The 17,946-nt window shown below is 41.4% G+C and overlaps 1 protein-coding gene across 2 annotated transcripts in view; it reads left to right on the top strand.

Moving 5' to 3' along the window:
• furina (furin (paired basic amino acid cleaving enzyme) a) overlaps positions 1–17,946 on the top strand; it is a 101,183-nt gene that overhangs the window by 56,081 nt on the left and 27,156 nt on the right. For both annotated transcript variants that reach the window (XM_080730569.1, XM_080730568.1), the window contains exons 5-6: positions 922–1,050; positions 2,307–2,383. In XM_080730569.1, coding sequence (XP_080586695.1) covers positions 922–1,050; positions 2,307–2,383 — 206 coding nt within the window. The remainder of the gene's footprint in view (positions 1–921; positions 1,051–2,306; positions 2,384–17,946) is intronic.

The following is a 17,946-nucleotide window of genomic DNA, read 5'->3' as shown; positions in this document are numbered from 1 at the left end:
ATTTGAAACATAAAATGCATGGTATTTTGCCAAAGGTCAAATCGAATGTCAAGTGAACATCAAAGTGCCAGCAGAGTGATTGCTGCTATCACCAAATTTGCTGGTGCTTTGCTGACAGAACCTCTCGTGGGAGCAACTGCTGTTAACTCTGATAAAAGATACAAGCCTAGGGGACTGTCTCTCTTTAATACTGAATGAAGAGGCTGTTTCAACATGGCAAAACCTTCCCTTATCACAGAGGGAGGTTTCTGATTTCTTCTGAAAGTTGCAAATCCAACACTTTGTCCTGGCTGGAAGTATTATTCCAAAGCCTACTGTCCCTCTGTCTAGAACAGGGGTCTTCAACAGGGGGTCCGGGACCCCTAGGGGGTCCTCAGAGTTACTACAGGGGGTCCTCCAAATCTTAAAGTGGTAGAAACTTTTTTTTCTCCTTTTTTATATTAACCACTTGAACCCTAGCGTCCATATTCTGAGAACTTTAGCCAAAAATAGCAGATCTACAAGCTCACAACGCCTCGCGCTGCGAGGCGTTGTAGATCGGCTATTTTTGGCAAATAGCTTTGGCGTAGAGGGGAAAAAGAGCAGACTAAGTACAGAGTGAAAGGTCAAGTTTATTAAGTATTGACGGTTCAAGTGGTTAAATGTCTGAAAACACAAATTGACATGATTTCAAAATACATTGATGATTGTGCTGTCAAACGATGAAACAATATGGAATCTATGAAAAGGTTGTGGGGGTCCCTGCTTCATCTCTCTCTCAACTAAGGGGTCCTTGACCTTGGCCTGAAAACGTTGAAGACCCCTGGTCTAGAATGATTAGAGAAAAACATGCCAGTTATTTTGTTGCTTGCCAGCTCATGAATATGTCGCAGATTATTTAATTCTAACAATTGCTATCCTTGGCTTTCTCTGTCTTCACAGTCTAATGCAAACCACCGTGATCTGAATGCCAAGGGTGCCTGGGAGTTGGGATACACAGGCAAAGGGGTGGTGGTGTCCATCTTGGATGATGGCATAGAGAAGAACCACCCTGACCTGAGTCAGAACTATGTAAGTATCACTTCCATATACTGTAGAACAGTGGTAGGGCTGTCACGATATGACATTTTACATGACGATTAATTGTCACTCAAATAATTGGCGATTAACGATTTAATTGTGTTTTTGTCGTTGACAATTACATTTCTGTTTGGCTTTTAGGCTTTGAAGTTGTATATGGTAGATATGACACATAATCTAAATATACAAAGAAATGACTGACATATTTGACAACTTACTACTTAAAAAATAACTTTGATAGTGGAAATATCCGATCTACAAGCTCACAACGCGTCGCGATGCGACGCGTTGTGAGCTTGTAGATCTGCTATTTCCACTATTTTTTACTTTTATTTTAAATATATGAACATTTTTCAACATGGAAACGATTATGACGATTATGAAAAATAATCATGATTATTTCAAAAAATCACGATTAGACGATTATGTAATAATTGTGACAGCCCTAAACAGTGGTTATCAAAGTGGGGTCTGGGGGCCCCCAGGGATCCATGAGGGGGTTCCCAGCTAAATGATTGATAGTTAGGCAACCAAATGCACCCTTACACGTGGTTCTGTGATGCTGTGATTTGTTAGATTTCAGGATAGTTTTAGCCCATTCACTGAATTTGGATATCAGACAGTGTTGATTTCGTCGACTGAAACTATGACGAAAAATGTTTGTCGACTGCTTCCTTTTCACTGACGAAAACGCTGTGATGACTAAAACTAAGACTAAATATATTGACAATTTCGTCAACAAAATAAAAACTAGACTAAAAGTCATTTTATGTTTGGTTGCTATCAGGTGTTGCGTGCTGAAAATAGCAGATCTACAAGCTCACAACGTGTCGCACTGCGACGCGTTGTGAGCTTGTTGATCGGCTATTTTCAGCATGCAACCAAGTGTAAAATCAGTCATTACGATGTCATCAAGGCCTGCCAAAATGCATTTTAGTTGACTAAATCAACTGTAGATTTAGTCAACTAAAAAATATGATATTTAGTCGACTAAAATTAGACTAAAACTAATACTTTTCAGGTGACTAAATTATGACTAAAACTAAATTCCATTTTATTTAAAAGACTATGACTAAAACTAAATCAAAATTTGCTGTCAAAAACAACACTGATATCAGAGACCACGGTTAACCTAAGCTGACCATAAGTAAATGTTAGAAAGCTAAACATTATTGTTATTTAACAACAGATGAAGTTGTCTCTTTGTTTGCAGTACACTAACAGCTTACCTCTCTCTCTATCCTCAGGACCCAGAGGCCAGCTACGATGTGAACGATGGGGACCCAGACCCCCAACCACGATACACACAACTCAATGACAACAGGTACAAACGGGGATTTTCTTTAGTCTTCTACAGGTTAGCAATGTAGGGAGTGTATCCACACAACAGATTACATGCCAATATCCAAACTGATTTTTGACGTGGGTCAAAACTGTACTACCGTTTTAGTCATGGAACATTGTAACACTGTAATGCACTTAGTCACCTTTGAACAGACAGTACCTTAGCATAATGATTTGTATAGGTCAGAAATGGCACCAAAGCACTTCTATAGCCTGGTGTAGTAGAACACATCTGCCGGTGTTTGTGAAGAAAGCTTATTTTATCTTATTTTTTGCATTGGTTTCTGCAGGAGTTGTTTACCACCCCTGTGATATACTATTCCCTCTCCCAGAGAAGTTAGTGAATTAAGGTCATCACCATTAACCCTTTTAGTGCCTATCCCGAACTAGTTCGGGATATTCGGGATCAAAAACAATTTTTTATTTGCTATTTTACTTACCCTGAGCTGCTTGGAGCAACGTGGGTGGTCCCGGCTCGCCCAGCGCTCACCAACGAGAGACGCTAGATGCTCCGACGATTTATTCCATTGAAAATGGTTTAAAATAAAGTTTAGACCCCCCCCAATGTTCACCAAATGTTCATTGTAGGCGGCGCGACGTATTCCAGGGTGCCTATCCCGAACATGTCCGGGATATTTAATAAAATGAATTATTTTATCGGAGGACTCAACAAAGCCCCGGTCTAGACGTCCATCCTTGGCCGGGACTTAGACTCGGCCATCCACGGGCCGTATTCGCGCTAACGGCCGAATCGCGCCGCCCACTCCAATAATAAATCACATCTTTAGACAGGATTTTCTCCGGATTGTGTCCCCAGACCCAAAGAGAAAGTTTTTTGCGGCTGAAATAGCTTTAGATCGGGCTTCTAAATGGGTTAGCATTTTGGCTACGTGTCAGCTAGCTTCCTCCTCTGGACACCCATAGGATTGACCGGAGTGAAAACAAAAGCCAGTTGGGAGAGGGTCGACGAAAGCTATAAAGAAGGTCAATGGAGAAATTTCTGGCACTCTAGCACCCCTTGTGGCCGGATGGCACTGTATGAGTTAATGAAACGGTGCAAATCGTCTGGCACTTATAGAGACGCTTGCTCTTCATTCCCACTGCCTGCCTCTCCTCTGACTAGAGTTTGTGATTTTCTGTAATCTGCTGTTTAAAGGGAATTGGCCAGAAAGCCATATTGTTTTCTTTTCTTGAGGCTTCCCGCGACGACTGCATGACAGTGAAGGTTATAGTTAGGGACTTGTGGAAAGGGGCCCGACTGAGACATGGTCCTGGAACAGGCAGCATGCACGTGGAAGCCAGGGGAAAGAAGCCAGAGCTGCAGCTGACTCTTGTCAACAGTACTGTAGCCAGGGGCGTCACAAGGGGTAGGAAAGTGGGACTGAGTTACTAGGGCCCAAGGTGGAGGGGCCCTAGTAACTTTACCTATTGAAAAATAGCAGATATACAAGCTCACAGCGCGGCACCGAGTGCCGCGCTGCGAGCTTGTAGATCTGCTATTTTTTGAAAAGTCGTGAAAATGTGTGCAAATCTTTGAATATGTATTTTTTAAGCGAACATTTGTAACTCAAATTTTGCTTCCGGGGGGGTCCCTGGAACTAAATATTTTGAGATGGGGGTCCGTGGCCAAATTCATATCATTTTGGGGGTCCTTCACATGAAAAGGTTTGAGCATCACTGACATGGAAACATGGGTTTCTTGCACACATTTTCAATTTTTTTTCAAAAATAGCAGATATACAAGCTCCCGAGCGCGGCACAGAGTGCCGCGCTGTGAGCTTGTATATCTGCTATTTTTCAACATTCATGGGGGGCCTGCAGTGAATCCTTGTACCCAGGGCCCAGAATTTGGTGTGACGCCCCTGACTGTAGCTGTGCTAATACACTATCTGCCCTCCTGAAGGGGTCTGCCGCACCGTGCAACAAAATATGTGTAAATGCCCCTATAGGGTGCCCGCTGGACTAGCGGTCCAGGCGCATACCACATGACAGCGGGTTGCGGGTTCAAATCCCGATCCCGATGACCTTTGCTGCGTGTCTCTCCCCATCTCTCTGAGACGCCATTGGCGTTGAATGTGTTAAAATGGCCTATACAAGCTCACACCGACTTTTTACGATATTCATCATATGACATCATTCTGGTTGATGGAGGTGGTTTAAACCTAATTATCGGCATTTAATCACTTTCTCTGATCGTTTCTCTCTGGTTGATAGAACTTCTGTGCATCTTTGCATGTTTGTTAATGGTATCAAATTAGAATAATTCATCATAGGCCGTAGTGATTGATAGAAGAGGTTTCCTACCAGGTTTTGTCACCTCAGCCTGCAGTAGACAGCCATGCATCCGTAAACAATTTGTTCTCTCTGGGACAATTAGCCAGTAGCTATGCCCCTCCCCTAAAAGCTTTTGTCCAATGCTAGCTTAGCAACCGGCAGCTTGCCAAGACTGTTGCCAAGGCAAACCTTGGCAAGCAGGAAGTTATTCTAAATTAGCATTGGACAAAAGCTTTTTGGGAGGGGCATAGCTACTGGCTAATTACTTCTTCATTAACATGCACAATTTCATGAATGATCGTGGCTTAATTAGAAAGAACAGCAGACATGCAACTAGCCGAGAGGACATGGCGTGGGTCCGCCAAGAGAGTTGTCGGAATAAATAAGAAAACTGGATACCCATAGTGGAAGATGCTGCATGTTGATGTTTACTTCATATGTGCTGGTCTTTGTCCCAGCTCAACCCAGCCTCTCTTATCTCTTGCCACCCAGCTCTCTGTGGCGTGTGTGTGTGTGTGTGTGTGTGTGTGTGTGTGTGTGTGTGTGTGTGTGTGTGTGTGTGTGTGTGTGTGTGTGTGTGTGTGTGTGTGTGTGTGTGTGTGTGTGTGTGTGTGTGTGTGTGTGTGTGTGTGTGTGTGTGTGTGTGTGAGATATGATTGATTGGTATGAATGCATGTGTAAACACCCTGTGGGCGGGCAGGGAGCTGCATAAGGTTATGCTAGACTGTATAAGGGCCTGTTCGCTGCAGAAAGCCCACCTCTGTTCACCTCCATAAAGCTGTCTTTCTTCCTTAGTATACAGGCAGCAGTGAGGATGGCTCTGCTGCAATGTGTCCATTCAGCCTCATGTTTGCCCAAGTCAACATGATCTAGCCATTTCTCTCTGCAGGGTTTCCTCTGACTCACATCAAGATGTTCTCCAAGTTCACGGTTGTGCCCTCTTCTTTGCTAAACTTGGAAAAATGGGAGGTGACATCTCAGAAACGCTCACTCTTAAGTGGAGAAAAGCCACTTTCACTGCCTGATTTAGTGCAGAACTGGCAATTCTGGCTTGTACCAGAAAGAAAGGAACACTTAAGCCACATAGACATAGTAATATACAATAAATGTAGGAATATGCCTTTGTGGCATTGGAAACATTTTGATATTAACGTACGCAATTGTTGTAAAATATAGATATTATTACATGCTGGTATGCATCCATCATTCACTCATTATACATTACACAGCATGACATGCAGTATGTATCATGCTGCTGAGGCAGATGCTTGTAAATAAGTTATGAGCTTAATGAATGTACATGCAGACATGAGTGTTACAACACTTTGGCAATAAATGGTTTTGCTCTACTGACTATGGCACGATTACCAGTGACTGTCTGTGTGCAGGGAGGTTGAGTCATATATTCTATTTGACCGCAGGAGATTTCCCAGAAATTCAGGAACTTTTCTCCTTTTTGCCCGCAGGAAACTAGCTCCATATTCAATGCAGGAGCATACTGTAGTTCTTGGGGCAAAAAAAAGTCCCTGCTCTCGAGGTAATACTAACCCTTCCAAATCAGTTGAGGTGAACCCAGTAGTACAGAAGACCAGAGTTCATCAAACTAATCAATTTAAATTATTTAAAAAATATATAGATTTGAAGAACATATTTGAAATAGCTACAAACTCACATTATGAGCTTTTAGATCAGCTAGTTTAGCTATTTTTGCACAACACTATTGTGTTTGAAACAGTATAAAATAGGGATGTTTAATAAGAATTATCGATTTAGTTGATTATATATGTGTTGATATATAAAACATTTAAAAAATATACATAAAAAACTGGGCTTCAAAATAAATCCGTTCATCAAAAAGGTAAGCCCGATAGATGAATTGCTAAGAGACTAGTTGAAAACCTACTGAACACACTGGTTGGTCAAACTCTAGGTCTGCCTTGGAGAGAAATGATACACACACGCTTGTTTAAATGGATAAACAGAAGATAAAGGGAAGATTGAAAGGGTCAGATTAAAAAACATTGTCCAAGGGACACATCATTTAACACCACAATGCTGTATTTATGACCATTATGGAGGAGTGAGATAACGTGTGTTCTTAGGTCCTTGTTTTAGTACTTTAAGCCACGATAAGCTGTTTCCTTATCATGGGTTCCTATGGAGGGCAAAAGACAATGTGTTTTGGCAGTAGATGGTGTTTATGACAGTAAGGTGTGAGAGAAAGTATTTTATAATGACTACAGTGTTATACTTACTGCAGCTGCAAATCATGTGCCTATGACAAGGTGCACGACTTTGTATCAGAGGAGACGGACAGTTAAGCGAAATAAGAATATATATATATATATATATATATATATATATATATATATATATATATATATATATACATACACAGTATATGTATATGTCACAGTTTTTTTGAGTTTCAGTGAAATTGAGAACAGGAGCGCTCGTCGTGCGGCGCGGGGCAGAACAAGCGGTCGCTTTGATCCACAACAACGACAACGTAGCGTCGGCAGGAATGATAGCGCCTCACCCCACGGAGATTAGGGTTAGTGTTAGGCATAGTTTTACTGAGGTTAAGGTTAGGGTTAGGGTTAGAGTTAGGCATAGTAAGCTAATGGCTAAACACAGCTGAGCTAGGCTAGTAGATAAACAAAGAAAGAGAGGTCGCAAACGAGTGACGTCAGCGACTACACAAGTGAATGGCTGTTGTCGACATCTCATGGTGACTACGCAGAATTACACAGGTGCGCTGATAAGAGACTATCAAAGTGAATTGATCCAGGTGGTGTGTGGTGAACGACAAAACGAACGCTCCTACCCCAATTTGACTGAGTTACCCAAACTGACTGTAACATATATACTGTATATATACAGTATATATAAAATAAATGAATGATCTGGATCGTGAATTAATCCTGTACTTCCCTTGTACTGCACAGCGGTTTAAAGAACAAGTCAATTACAGAACAGCATTAATATGTATTTACTTTGCTGCACTGCTGGTGAACCATGTCCAAAGGGTTTATTTTTTTAGTCTCATCTCACCATCTACAAATTCTATAAATGTTTAAATTGCTAGCTTTGAGTAATCAATCTACTGAATTCACATGACTTAAATGCTGTAGGCCTACAGTATGCTGGGCAGGGCACATTGTGAATATAAATTGTGTAATACTGACATTGGTCCTCAACAGGGGGTCGGGGACCCCTAGGAGGTCCTCAGAGTTACTAAGTAGGTCGGGAGTGGCGTATTGTCGGTATCAGCCGGTAACACGCGGGAGTCTGTCCCCGTTACAATGCGCTAAGCCGTGCTACTCATACTTTTCTCCAGCACCTGCCAGCCATCTGATCCGACCCTGTGTCAGACCCTGTGTTGCCGTTTGCACCATGACGGGGTCCGCTCAATATTATGATAGAAATTAATTAATGTTCCACAAGGATGAAGGATTTGAAGAGTTGACAAAGATTTATTCCAAAGAGGCAAAAAGTTGAACAGAGTAACAGCAGTACAGATCCTTTGAGGAGCAGGCCTCCTGGCCTCTCCTGTCAGCCCCTCCGGGCACAAGCCTCTCCTGTACCATTATCATACAGTTCTTATAGTCCATTCTGACAGAGCTATTCTAAACATGTTCTTATAAGGATGTGTACTAAAGATAAAGCAACATAGAAATAGTTACACACAGTACAGATTATGCTGACAGAGTGAAGTAGATGGGGGAGAGAACTCAGCTGTTAGATTGACAGCTGCAGCTACATCTAAATGAGAAGCCTTGTGAGAGATTTAGACTACATACACATATTTGTTACACTATAAATATTTCTACCACAATATGCCGACGGGCCACTGTTCCGACTAGCGTCGGCAGGTTAGTTACTCGTCACGGCTACTGAGGTTAGGTTTAGGGTTAGGGTAAAGCCCTTTGCACACAGGACAGTTGCGTTTTTTTCGTTTGCGGCATGAATAAAACGCATTGGATTTGGTGTGCAAGGATGTGCGGAATCAGCGCTGCGGATCCAAAAAGGAGTCATAAAAGGAGTGATGAGTTTTTTACCGCATGCGACAAGACGCACGAATCGAACTGGGTTCGATCGAGAAAAAAACGCACGGCGGCAGCCACTCGTCGCACGGCTATTTCGGAGCCGGTGTGCATGAGGTCATAGAGAATCATTGTTTTCTTTTCAAAAAATGATATTGTCCGTTTTATCCGTGCGGTTAAACGCGCCTGTGTGCAAAGGGCTTTAGAGTTAGGGTTAGTTTTAGTGTTGGAATACCGGCCGTCGGCATATTGATGCGGACCCGACAGGACATACTGGAGTGAGGCATTGATGGTCCCGTAGAGGCCACAGGGTGTTGTACGTTGCCCTAATGAGGAAACTGAGCAGGGCTTGTGGCAGTTTCCAGAAATCTGCCCAGTTGTTTGCTGGCCTTGCTTCACCAAGTTGTCCACCACCCCTGCTGCCACAGACTTAAATCTGAGCTCTTCCTGTTCAATCCTGGGGACCTCAGCAACAACAAGGTCCTTCCTCTCCTTCCTGTTTGCCCTGGACCAAAGAATGGGTTGGTCGCTCCAATTAGAGAATAATTGTTATTTTGATCACGTTTGCCTGTTATCTCTCCTATGGCATCTCATCAAAACAACATGGAATTTTGGACAGAATCTTCACAAAATCTTTACTTGGGTTTTGGGTCTGAGAGGCTACATTTCATCAAATGGTGGCTCAAATGCTGAATAAATAATGGACCTTGATATAACAAGGGTTGAACCACTGCTCTAGATGATTGGGTAAAGACATTACGATGTAATTCCTGTAGCTGATTGGATAAAGCCAGGTAGGGCAAGGCGTTCCCACTGAGACCACTGATCTATTATTGAATCTACCAACTAGATTATTATGTAGTCTTGCAGATTTTCTTACTAGATCAATTCTTAATCTTCAAGGACATTAGGCATTAACCTTTGATTTACTGTGTATAGTTATGGGCATTTTGATTATTTATTGGGTAAAATATCTACTAACTTTGTTCCTGCCTGACAGAAGTAGACCTATTACTGTACTTTGTGAGAAGTACACATTCATCTCTCTGTACTCATCCAATACACTGTGAAAGTGGTCTTTTGTTTGCATGCTAACAGGGTAATTGGAAATAGTATAATAGTATGTTTCTAATGGATGGAATGCTTATCAAGGGCCATTGTTCAGAAACACTTCTTCTGTATTACAGAAGAAGTGGTAATTTTGTATTAAGGTTATATTAATCATACTAATGATCCTCAATGATGAATGAAATGAACTGTTTGTAAATAGTGCCGCAAACAGCAGGCTGATTAATCTCACCGAACTATGCATTAGTCTCTGAAGACACTTTCTTTGTATTACACCGTCAACGTGTTTCTATGAACACTACCAGACCTTTTGTCCTGTAGGCCAACTCATTAGTCAACTGATTAAGTATGAGCCCAGGAAAACATTTTTCCAGATTTACCTTTTAGGCTCAGCGGCAGCCTAGAGACTAATGATCAACCAGTGCCTCTGGCCAAGTCTCAAAGACCCCTAATGATTTTCCCTGGGTAATTAGGCTAATGCAAGTTAGAAAAACCCAGTGAAATGAAAGAGACTGTGGTGCCAGCCTTTGAGTAACCGAATATGGAATCTGTCAGAGCAAGAGAAATTAGGATTTGCAGTGAGAAATTAGGACTTGTGGTGAGGAAGTCCAAAGCTGTTGTGGATAGGATAATGTAGCATAATCATTTACATGCAATTCATGAATATTCTGGAAATTAGGTATTTATTCTTTTATCAACATCGACACCGTTCATAATTTCCATTCATTTAAAAATATGAACTTGTGAAAATGATGTTGAAGTGAAAAAAAAAGAAGCCTGGAATAAAAAATGGTAACTGTGTGTGTACAACTTGTTGAGCATTTTCCCATATAGGTACCATAACACATTAGATAATATACAAGCAACAATGAACCTACTGTACACACTAGATCAAAAGTACTTCCTTTAAAGTGCTTTTGGGGGCTTATTGTTGGCAAGTTGTTTTCCGTGTCAGTGCCTTATACAGGTTTCTGCTGTTTGCTATTTCCATTTTCCACATGTGAATAACTTGTTTTGAGTTGTGCTGTCTCCGTAGAGAGAAATAGTTGTGAATGATGTTGCATAATGATAATGGCTCTGCCAGTTGGTGGATATGAATTGAAATGTTTTTGTTAGTATTGAGCCTGTAGCCAGCTGTAGCTTCTCTATGAACCACAGGTCTGTACGCAGAAACATATTTTTATCCTTGTTTTGAGAATGTTATAACGAGAATGTACAACGATGCAAAGGATGTTTGGAATGGCATAATAGGAGCTGATCTCTCTTTTCTGGATAAACAAGAAAGGGGGAAAAAGTGTGGATGTGTGTAACCAGTGAGTCTAGCAGCACAGTGTTTGACATGCCCATCATAACTGCTGTCAGTGTGTGTCTGTAAAGTGTTGGATGTAAATCGATATCTGGGAGTGGACTTCAACCGCACAGTTTGCTGATATAGTGCCAGTTGGACCCTCTTACTGTGTTGCTCAGTCTTGAATTGTTTTGGTCTGCTGATAGCTGCATGGTCCAAATCTGACTGCTTGAGCATTTATTTATTTATTTGTGAAAACCGCCTTTAGGCGCCTTACCCAAATCTCTTAAAGTAAAATCCCAGAGTTATTTAATTTGTCTCATATTTCTGTATAAACATTTAACCCTAAAACCTAACCTAACCCGATCATTCACTTAAATATCCAAGACTGCATGAGAGTGTATTTGGCATGAATAGCCTGAGCTGGATTAAGAATAATAAAACAGCTATAAATCGACCTGGCGTTCCCTGAGTTGAAGTGGTTATTTGGCAATGAGCTAATCTGTTTGTGTTGTATATCTGAAGTCTGTGCCAGCATTAATTACACTCATGGTTTGAAGGTCTCTTGCTGCTTTAAACACAAAGCCCTACTGTGTCACACCCTTTATGTTCAGTCATTTCAAGAGACCCTAACCCAAAAAGTATCATTTAGCACAGTGGTACAGTATGTCTCTGCAATTATGGATGACTGCATGAGTACTTAAAGGGATATTTCACTTTAAAAAAAAATTGTTCATTTTATCGTCCGGCTAATCAGGCTTTTATGAACTCCCTGAACAGTTTAAGTTGCTTGATTCAAAATGTAGGAATTTTATGTAAATGTTATCAGGCCCTCCTCGTCTAGAACCCCTCCCCATACACACTTCAAACTCTATTTTAACCATGCTAGATTCATCAAAAACACACATCATTTTTTCTGGTGACTCATAATACCCTACTAATACGTGTTCTTTCCGTAACCTTTTGTATTTATTTGTAATAATTCTTTGGGAAAATGGAAAGAATTCAATACAATAAAAGTTATGGAAAAAACACGACAAGCTCACGTATCACTAGAGGTTTTATGTTACAATAGGTGTGTATGGGGAGGGGTCCTGGAAAAACTGTTCAGGGTGTTCATAAAAGCCTGATTAGACGATAAAATGACCAAAAGTTTTTCTTTTTCACATGGGCCTGTTATAGCTCCACCATGAGGCCGATTTTTGCAAAACACATTTTTTGACAGCACTCCTACAACTTTTTTTCAAAAAATCACGCAGTATCTATCGCTATAGTCTTGTGATCAACATGGTCCGTTTTGAACAAAATGCCTCAAATCATGAACGCTATGGCTGCGTGCAATGTCTGTGAAATCTTGCACGCACATTCCCACTAGGTCGAGGCTGTTGAATAATTGTCTCATAGGGGTGTATGTGTGTCTGTGTGTGTGTGTTGGACATAAATAAATATTTCAAATGTGTTGGACATAAATAAATATTTTGTGTGTGTGTGTGTGTGTGTGTGTGTGTGTGTGTGTGTGTGTGTGTGTGTGTGTGTGTGTGTGTGTGTGTGTGTGTGTGTGTGTGTGTGTGTGTGTGTGTGTGTGTGTGTGTGTGTGTGTGTGTGTGTGTGTGTGTGTGTGTGTGTGTGTGTGTGTGTGTGTGTGTGTGTGTGTTGTTGTAGCCAGTAGTCGATACATCAAATGGGACCTGGCTCTCGGTTTAAGACCAGTCCAGGACAATAAGACAAATATGGAATCAAGTGTTGTTCATTTGTCACTTACTCAATACAGGAACACGCAGTGAAATGTTGTTTCAGCCCGCACAGAGTACAAAACACTTGATGCAAAGACCAGTCCAACACGCTTCAGCCAGTTGTAGGTAGAAGGGCTCAACAGGGACAACTCGAGTCAGAGAGAATAATACTGGGCACTTCAGGTGGGACTACCCAAATAACATACTGGAACACTCGACTGGTTTGCACGTATTTATTATTTAGCAGGGGTGACTGACGTTTCCACTTTCTCAGAGTCAAACATTTTGATTCTGCAGACCAGTTGAGTGGTATCATGCCTTCAAAGCCTGATCCAACCCTGCTACAACCCCTCTAGTCTAGCTCATTCAGATCAGCTAACGGCTAACACAGCTATCTGAACGTTACCTAAAACATCTGGGGACGACGTACCACACGTCCCAGACACAGAAACGTGCAAGAGTTAAGTTTGTCTGGTTTCCAGGCTAGAAATGTAGTACTGTGTGGCCACTATTTATTGTCTGTTTTATTTCTTTATTACATTATATTTTGAACTAAAACGTCAGATCCAACAGAGTCAGTAAAATGTGGTGGAAAATGTGTGTACGTCCAATCATGCCTGAGCTAATGGTTCTGGGAAAGGATCAGGACTGATCCCCCGACTATGAATGCAATCCTAAATTGCATCACATCCTGCTCCACTTTAGATAATCAACCGCTTTCCGTGTGTGCACATCAACATGCTTCCAAAGTGTGTTGGGGGACTTTACAACCCTCCAGTGTTACTTGTGTGTAAATAAGTGTTTGAGAAATGTCCCCCTCATAGTGACAGTTGCACATGTGTGTTCGGTTGATTGCATAACGCTTTGACGGGATTAATTAATTTGATCCTCTCGTGTCCTGGCCATCACCTCTCTAGCAGCCTTCCTCTTCCTTAAACTAATTGAGGTTGGGTCCATGTGTGCATCAGGGCATCTTGGGACATCAAATCAGTTGAGGTGTATCTAATAAAAAGGGAATCATTATGTGAGCCATGTATGGGACATCAAATCAGTTGAGGTGTATCTAATAAGAAGGGAATCATTATGTGAGCCATGTATGGGACATCAAATCAGTTAAGGGGTATCTAATAAAAAGGGAATCATTATGTGAGCCATGTACACAGAGATATAATCAATCTCAGCAGGGAATCATTATGTGAGTCATGTATACCGAGATATAATCAATCTCAGTATTATGCCTGCCAGCTTCTGTTGCCTCCCTGTAGTCATTTTTCTTCATAGGGGTCATAGAAGAGAACTGTATAAACAATGTATTTTGAGAAGAGCATAAGATCACTGTCAGGTTCTTTTTGCATAGTAACGTACAAGGTGTTCCAAAGGATCAATTGTAGTGATTATTTAGTCACAACCTCTTGCTAATACTTTTCATTTGTTAAATATTTATAACACCCACAGAGAGACTTGACCACTTTAATTTTAACTTTCCAATATCTTTCTGAAGTAGTGGAAAAACAAGCTCAAGCTTGTAGATACATTTTTTGTGTTCTTTTGCAATGAAGTGAGTTTTTAAACTGGTAGTCTCTAGTCTGTGACCACCGGTTCTACTAATGAAGAGGAATAGCTATTGCCCACAGCCTCTTTCAAGAGACATGTACGGAACACAGTCCCTTGTAAAGTCTTGGGTGAGTTTTCAGACAGTAAAAGCTAAATGTAATTTATCTTCTTTTGCAATGATGTATCTCTGTGAGAGTGGTATTGCCCACATACCTTGCACACATACCTGAAGAATATTAGTATTATATAACAGTATTCTGTAATATGTACAGGGCAAGGTTGGAGCCAGAAAATGACATGAGGCTCAGTCCCTGACCACCACAATAGCCAATATAAGATAGTCATGGACCACCTGTAATCATGTCATGGACTATTAGTGGTCCATGGATCACAACTTGAGAAGCAGTGCACTAAAATGACCTGGTGACCTAAGATGACAAGTCAATGAAGTCAGTTACTGGGAAGTCTGAGTTCAAGAAATTCCACAGGAAAGGGAGTTAAACTCTCAAGAAGGGAAAGTGTCATCATTATTGTCTCCACCAGCCGAAGGCATGGGGGAGAGTATGTTTTCCCCTCCGTCCGTCCGTGTGTCCGTCCGTCCGTCCGTGTGTCCGTCCGTCCGTCTGTGTGTCCGTGCGTGCGTCCTCGCAGTTTGTGTGCAGCTAATCTCAGTCGCCGTTGGCCCGGTCGCTGCCAAAGTGAGCACACACATTCCCTGGATGCCAATCTAGAACCTCTGCCCTAAATTTTTCAAATGGGCTTTTTCTAGCGCCACCTAGTGGCCGATGTTCGCAAGACATTTCTGTGCACTACTCTTACAGATTTTGTCCAAAAATCCTACAAATCAGTAGGCAGTATCTCGACAGTCATGTGATCGACACGGATCTGTCCGATTTTTCATATTCCATCCTGATTGGCTAAGATTGGCTTCCAAAGTTTGTAGGATTGAGCCGTTTGGAACAAAATGCCTCAAATCCCAAACGCAAAGTGCAATTATCATGAAATCGCGCACAAATGTTCCCACTAGGTCGAAGAAGAAATGCCACTTAACATTTTTGAAATCAGCCTCATGGTGGCGCTATAACAGGCCGATTTGTGGTTTTACCTATAACTCCACCGATCAGTTTCAAACTTTGTAAGCGCATTCCCTAGAGGCTAAGGATAAACCTTAACCTTTGCCCTGCATTTTTCACATCAGCCTTTTATAGCGCCACCTTTGGGCCGACTTATGTAAAACACATTTTTGGATATTACTCCTTGAGATTTTATCCAAAGATCACGCAAATCGGTACACAGTATCTCTATAGTCATGTGATCAAGTCCGATCCGTCAGTATTTCATATTCCATCCTGATTGGCTAATATTGGCTTCCAAAGCTTGCTTGATTGCTCTGTTTTTGAACAAAATGCCTCAAATCATCAACGCAGCTTGCGATTACCATGAAATTTGCCACACATATTCCCACTAGGTCAAGGAACAAATGCTACCTTTTTCACATTGGCCTGTTATAGCGCCACCAGCAGGTAGACATTAGCAAAACTCATTTTTGGAACACAATGCTTCAAATCATGCATGCAGCATCAGATTGCCATGAAAGATCTAAGGTGAAGAACATATGCCACCCTTTTTACATTGGCCTATTATACAGTAGCACCACCAGGACGCACGGCCTGGTGGAGACCTGTGCTCGGAGGAGCACTGCTTCTAGTTAGGAAATGTGGCCATTTAATGGCATGTTGCTCTCTCATAAATGGTACAAATCACTATACAGTAATATAAGTTAACACAAGTTAAATATGGACGGTTGAATAAAGTAAGAGGAACGTATCAGTGGTTGTTTAGTTTTTAGTTTTTTTTTATCTGCTTTGATTGATTGATTGCATACATACTTAGAAGTTTACATAGGAATAGTACAGGACAGTACAGTTCAGATACAAGGTCTACTAAAAGGATTTAGACCACAAGAAAGCGCAATGGCTTGTTTGCATTAGGGTCCTTTTGTAGTCAATTCAATTCATTATATGACAGACAAATAAACAGTACTATGCAGAAAAAACACAAGTCAATCAGAAGAAACAGTTGATTGATATTTACAGTAAAAGGGTCAGGGGGGAGGTAAGGATAGGCTTTTTTTTACCAGTTTCGAGTTGCAGCCACTTGTGACTTTTCAGGTGACTTTTCAGAGAAGGGATTTACGCTCCTTTAGGGCTCGAACACACTGTACGATTTTTGCGTGGTCGGCGAGTCATCAGATCGTTAGAGTATTTCACACTGCAGGAGTGACTTTCTTGAAATCGGCTGTCATAGTATCGTTGTGGTTTTCGCCAGCAAGATTGATCACCAAGATTGATCATCTAATTATGCACGAGATTGGGCACTAATGATTTTCCTCTCTCGCTGTGCGTGCGCACACAGAGCGCACTGTGCACCTGTTCAATGTTTTCATAATAACACCAGCCATGCTGCTGCGTGGTTTTATCAACATATTGTGAGATGCCTTGGTTTTGTATTTCTATGAAACAGCATCTATATTATGATGAAAGTCATGAAACAGACTATTAATTAACAGCAATATTACTACCAATAAGACACCTGAATTTACCCTCGGAATAAAGGTCTATTAGCCTATTCATGATATACTGTATATCCATTTATCCAGACAGACAGACAGACGGACATTCTGTCTGTGATCACATGCTGTCTGCTCTCATTTAACACGGATCTTCTCGGGGTGCGCAGCCTCTTTCATACTGTATGATATCCAGTTTGCGACAGAGCCAAATATCAATTGCTAGATATCTAAACGCTTGGGAAGAAATCACTGAGCGCTATAATCGCGGCCAGGTCTTCTCACAGTGCTTTTCACACACATCGAGCAAAACCACGGCGAGCAAAGCCCGATCTTGCGGCAGATCGCCAAAAATGGTCGGCGACAGCACAATCGGCTCAAAAAGTCGGGCGGTGTGTTCAAGCCCTTAAGGTTGTCAGTAGCGCATTCCACATTTTGGCAGAATAGCAGAAGTCTGTTACTAGACCACTAGAGTTGAAATATGGAGATGCAAGGTTTCTGCCCGAAAGTAACGATAATAAACAACATAGTCTGAAAAGGGTATTAAAGTCATTTGTGAAAGCGGAGTTGGTTAGGTTTGTTCCCTTACTTTTTGTACTTGTTACAAGGCTTGTTGATCAGGATGCCACTTCTATTTATATGTATGTATAGGGAACTGTTGTTTTTTTGGCAAAGAAAATGGCAGAATGAAAATGTATGGTTAATATAAGGCGAGACGATGTAAGATGGCCTGCTGTCTTCTCTGTGAGGGTTCCATCTTTCTAAGTGTGAATGACATCTCCTATATTATTGCTTGAGAAAGGAAATGTAATGTCTATCGAAGTGGTTATAGACTAGACTAGAGGATGGTGTCTTTGGATACTTGCTTGTCATTTTGTTCTACTATCAGTGCTTCATTCCATTTCATTCAAATTTAATTTGTTACATCTCAAATACTAGTACACAAGAGTAACTAAATATGTGCAGTAATAATAGGACACTTTGAGTTGCTTTTGAAGCGTGTGCTTGTTT

Source organism: Nannobrachium achirus, assembly GCF_963921795.1.
Source record: "Nannobrachium achirus genome assembly, chromosome: 7".
NCBI lineage: Eukaryota > Metazoa > Chordata > Actinopteri > Myctophiformes > Myctophidae > Nannobrachium > Nannobrachium achirus.
This window is presented reverse-complemented; position numbering and strand designations above follow the sequence as displayed.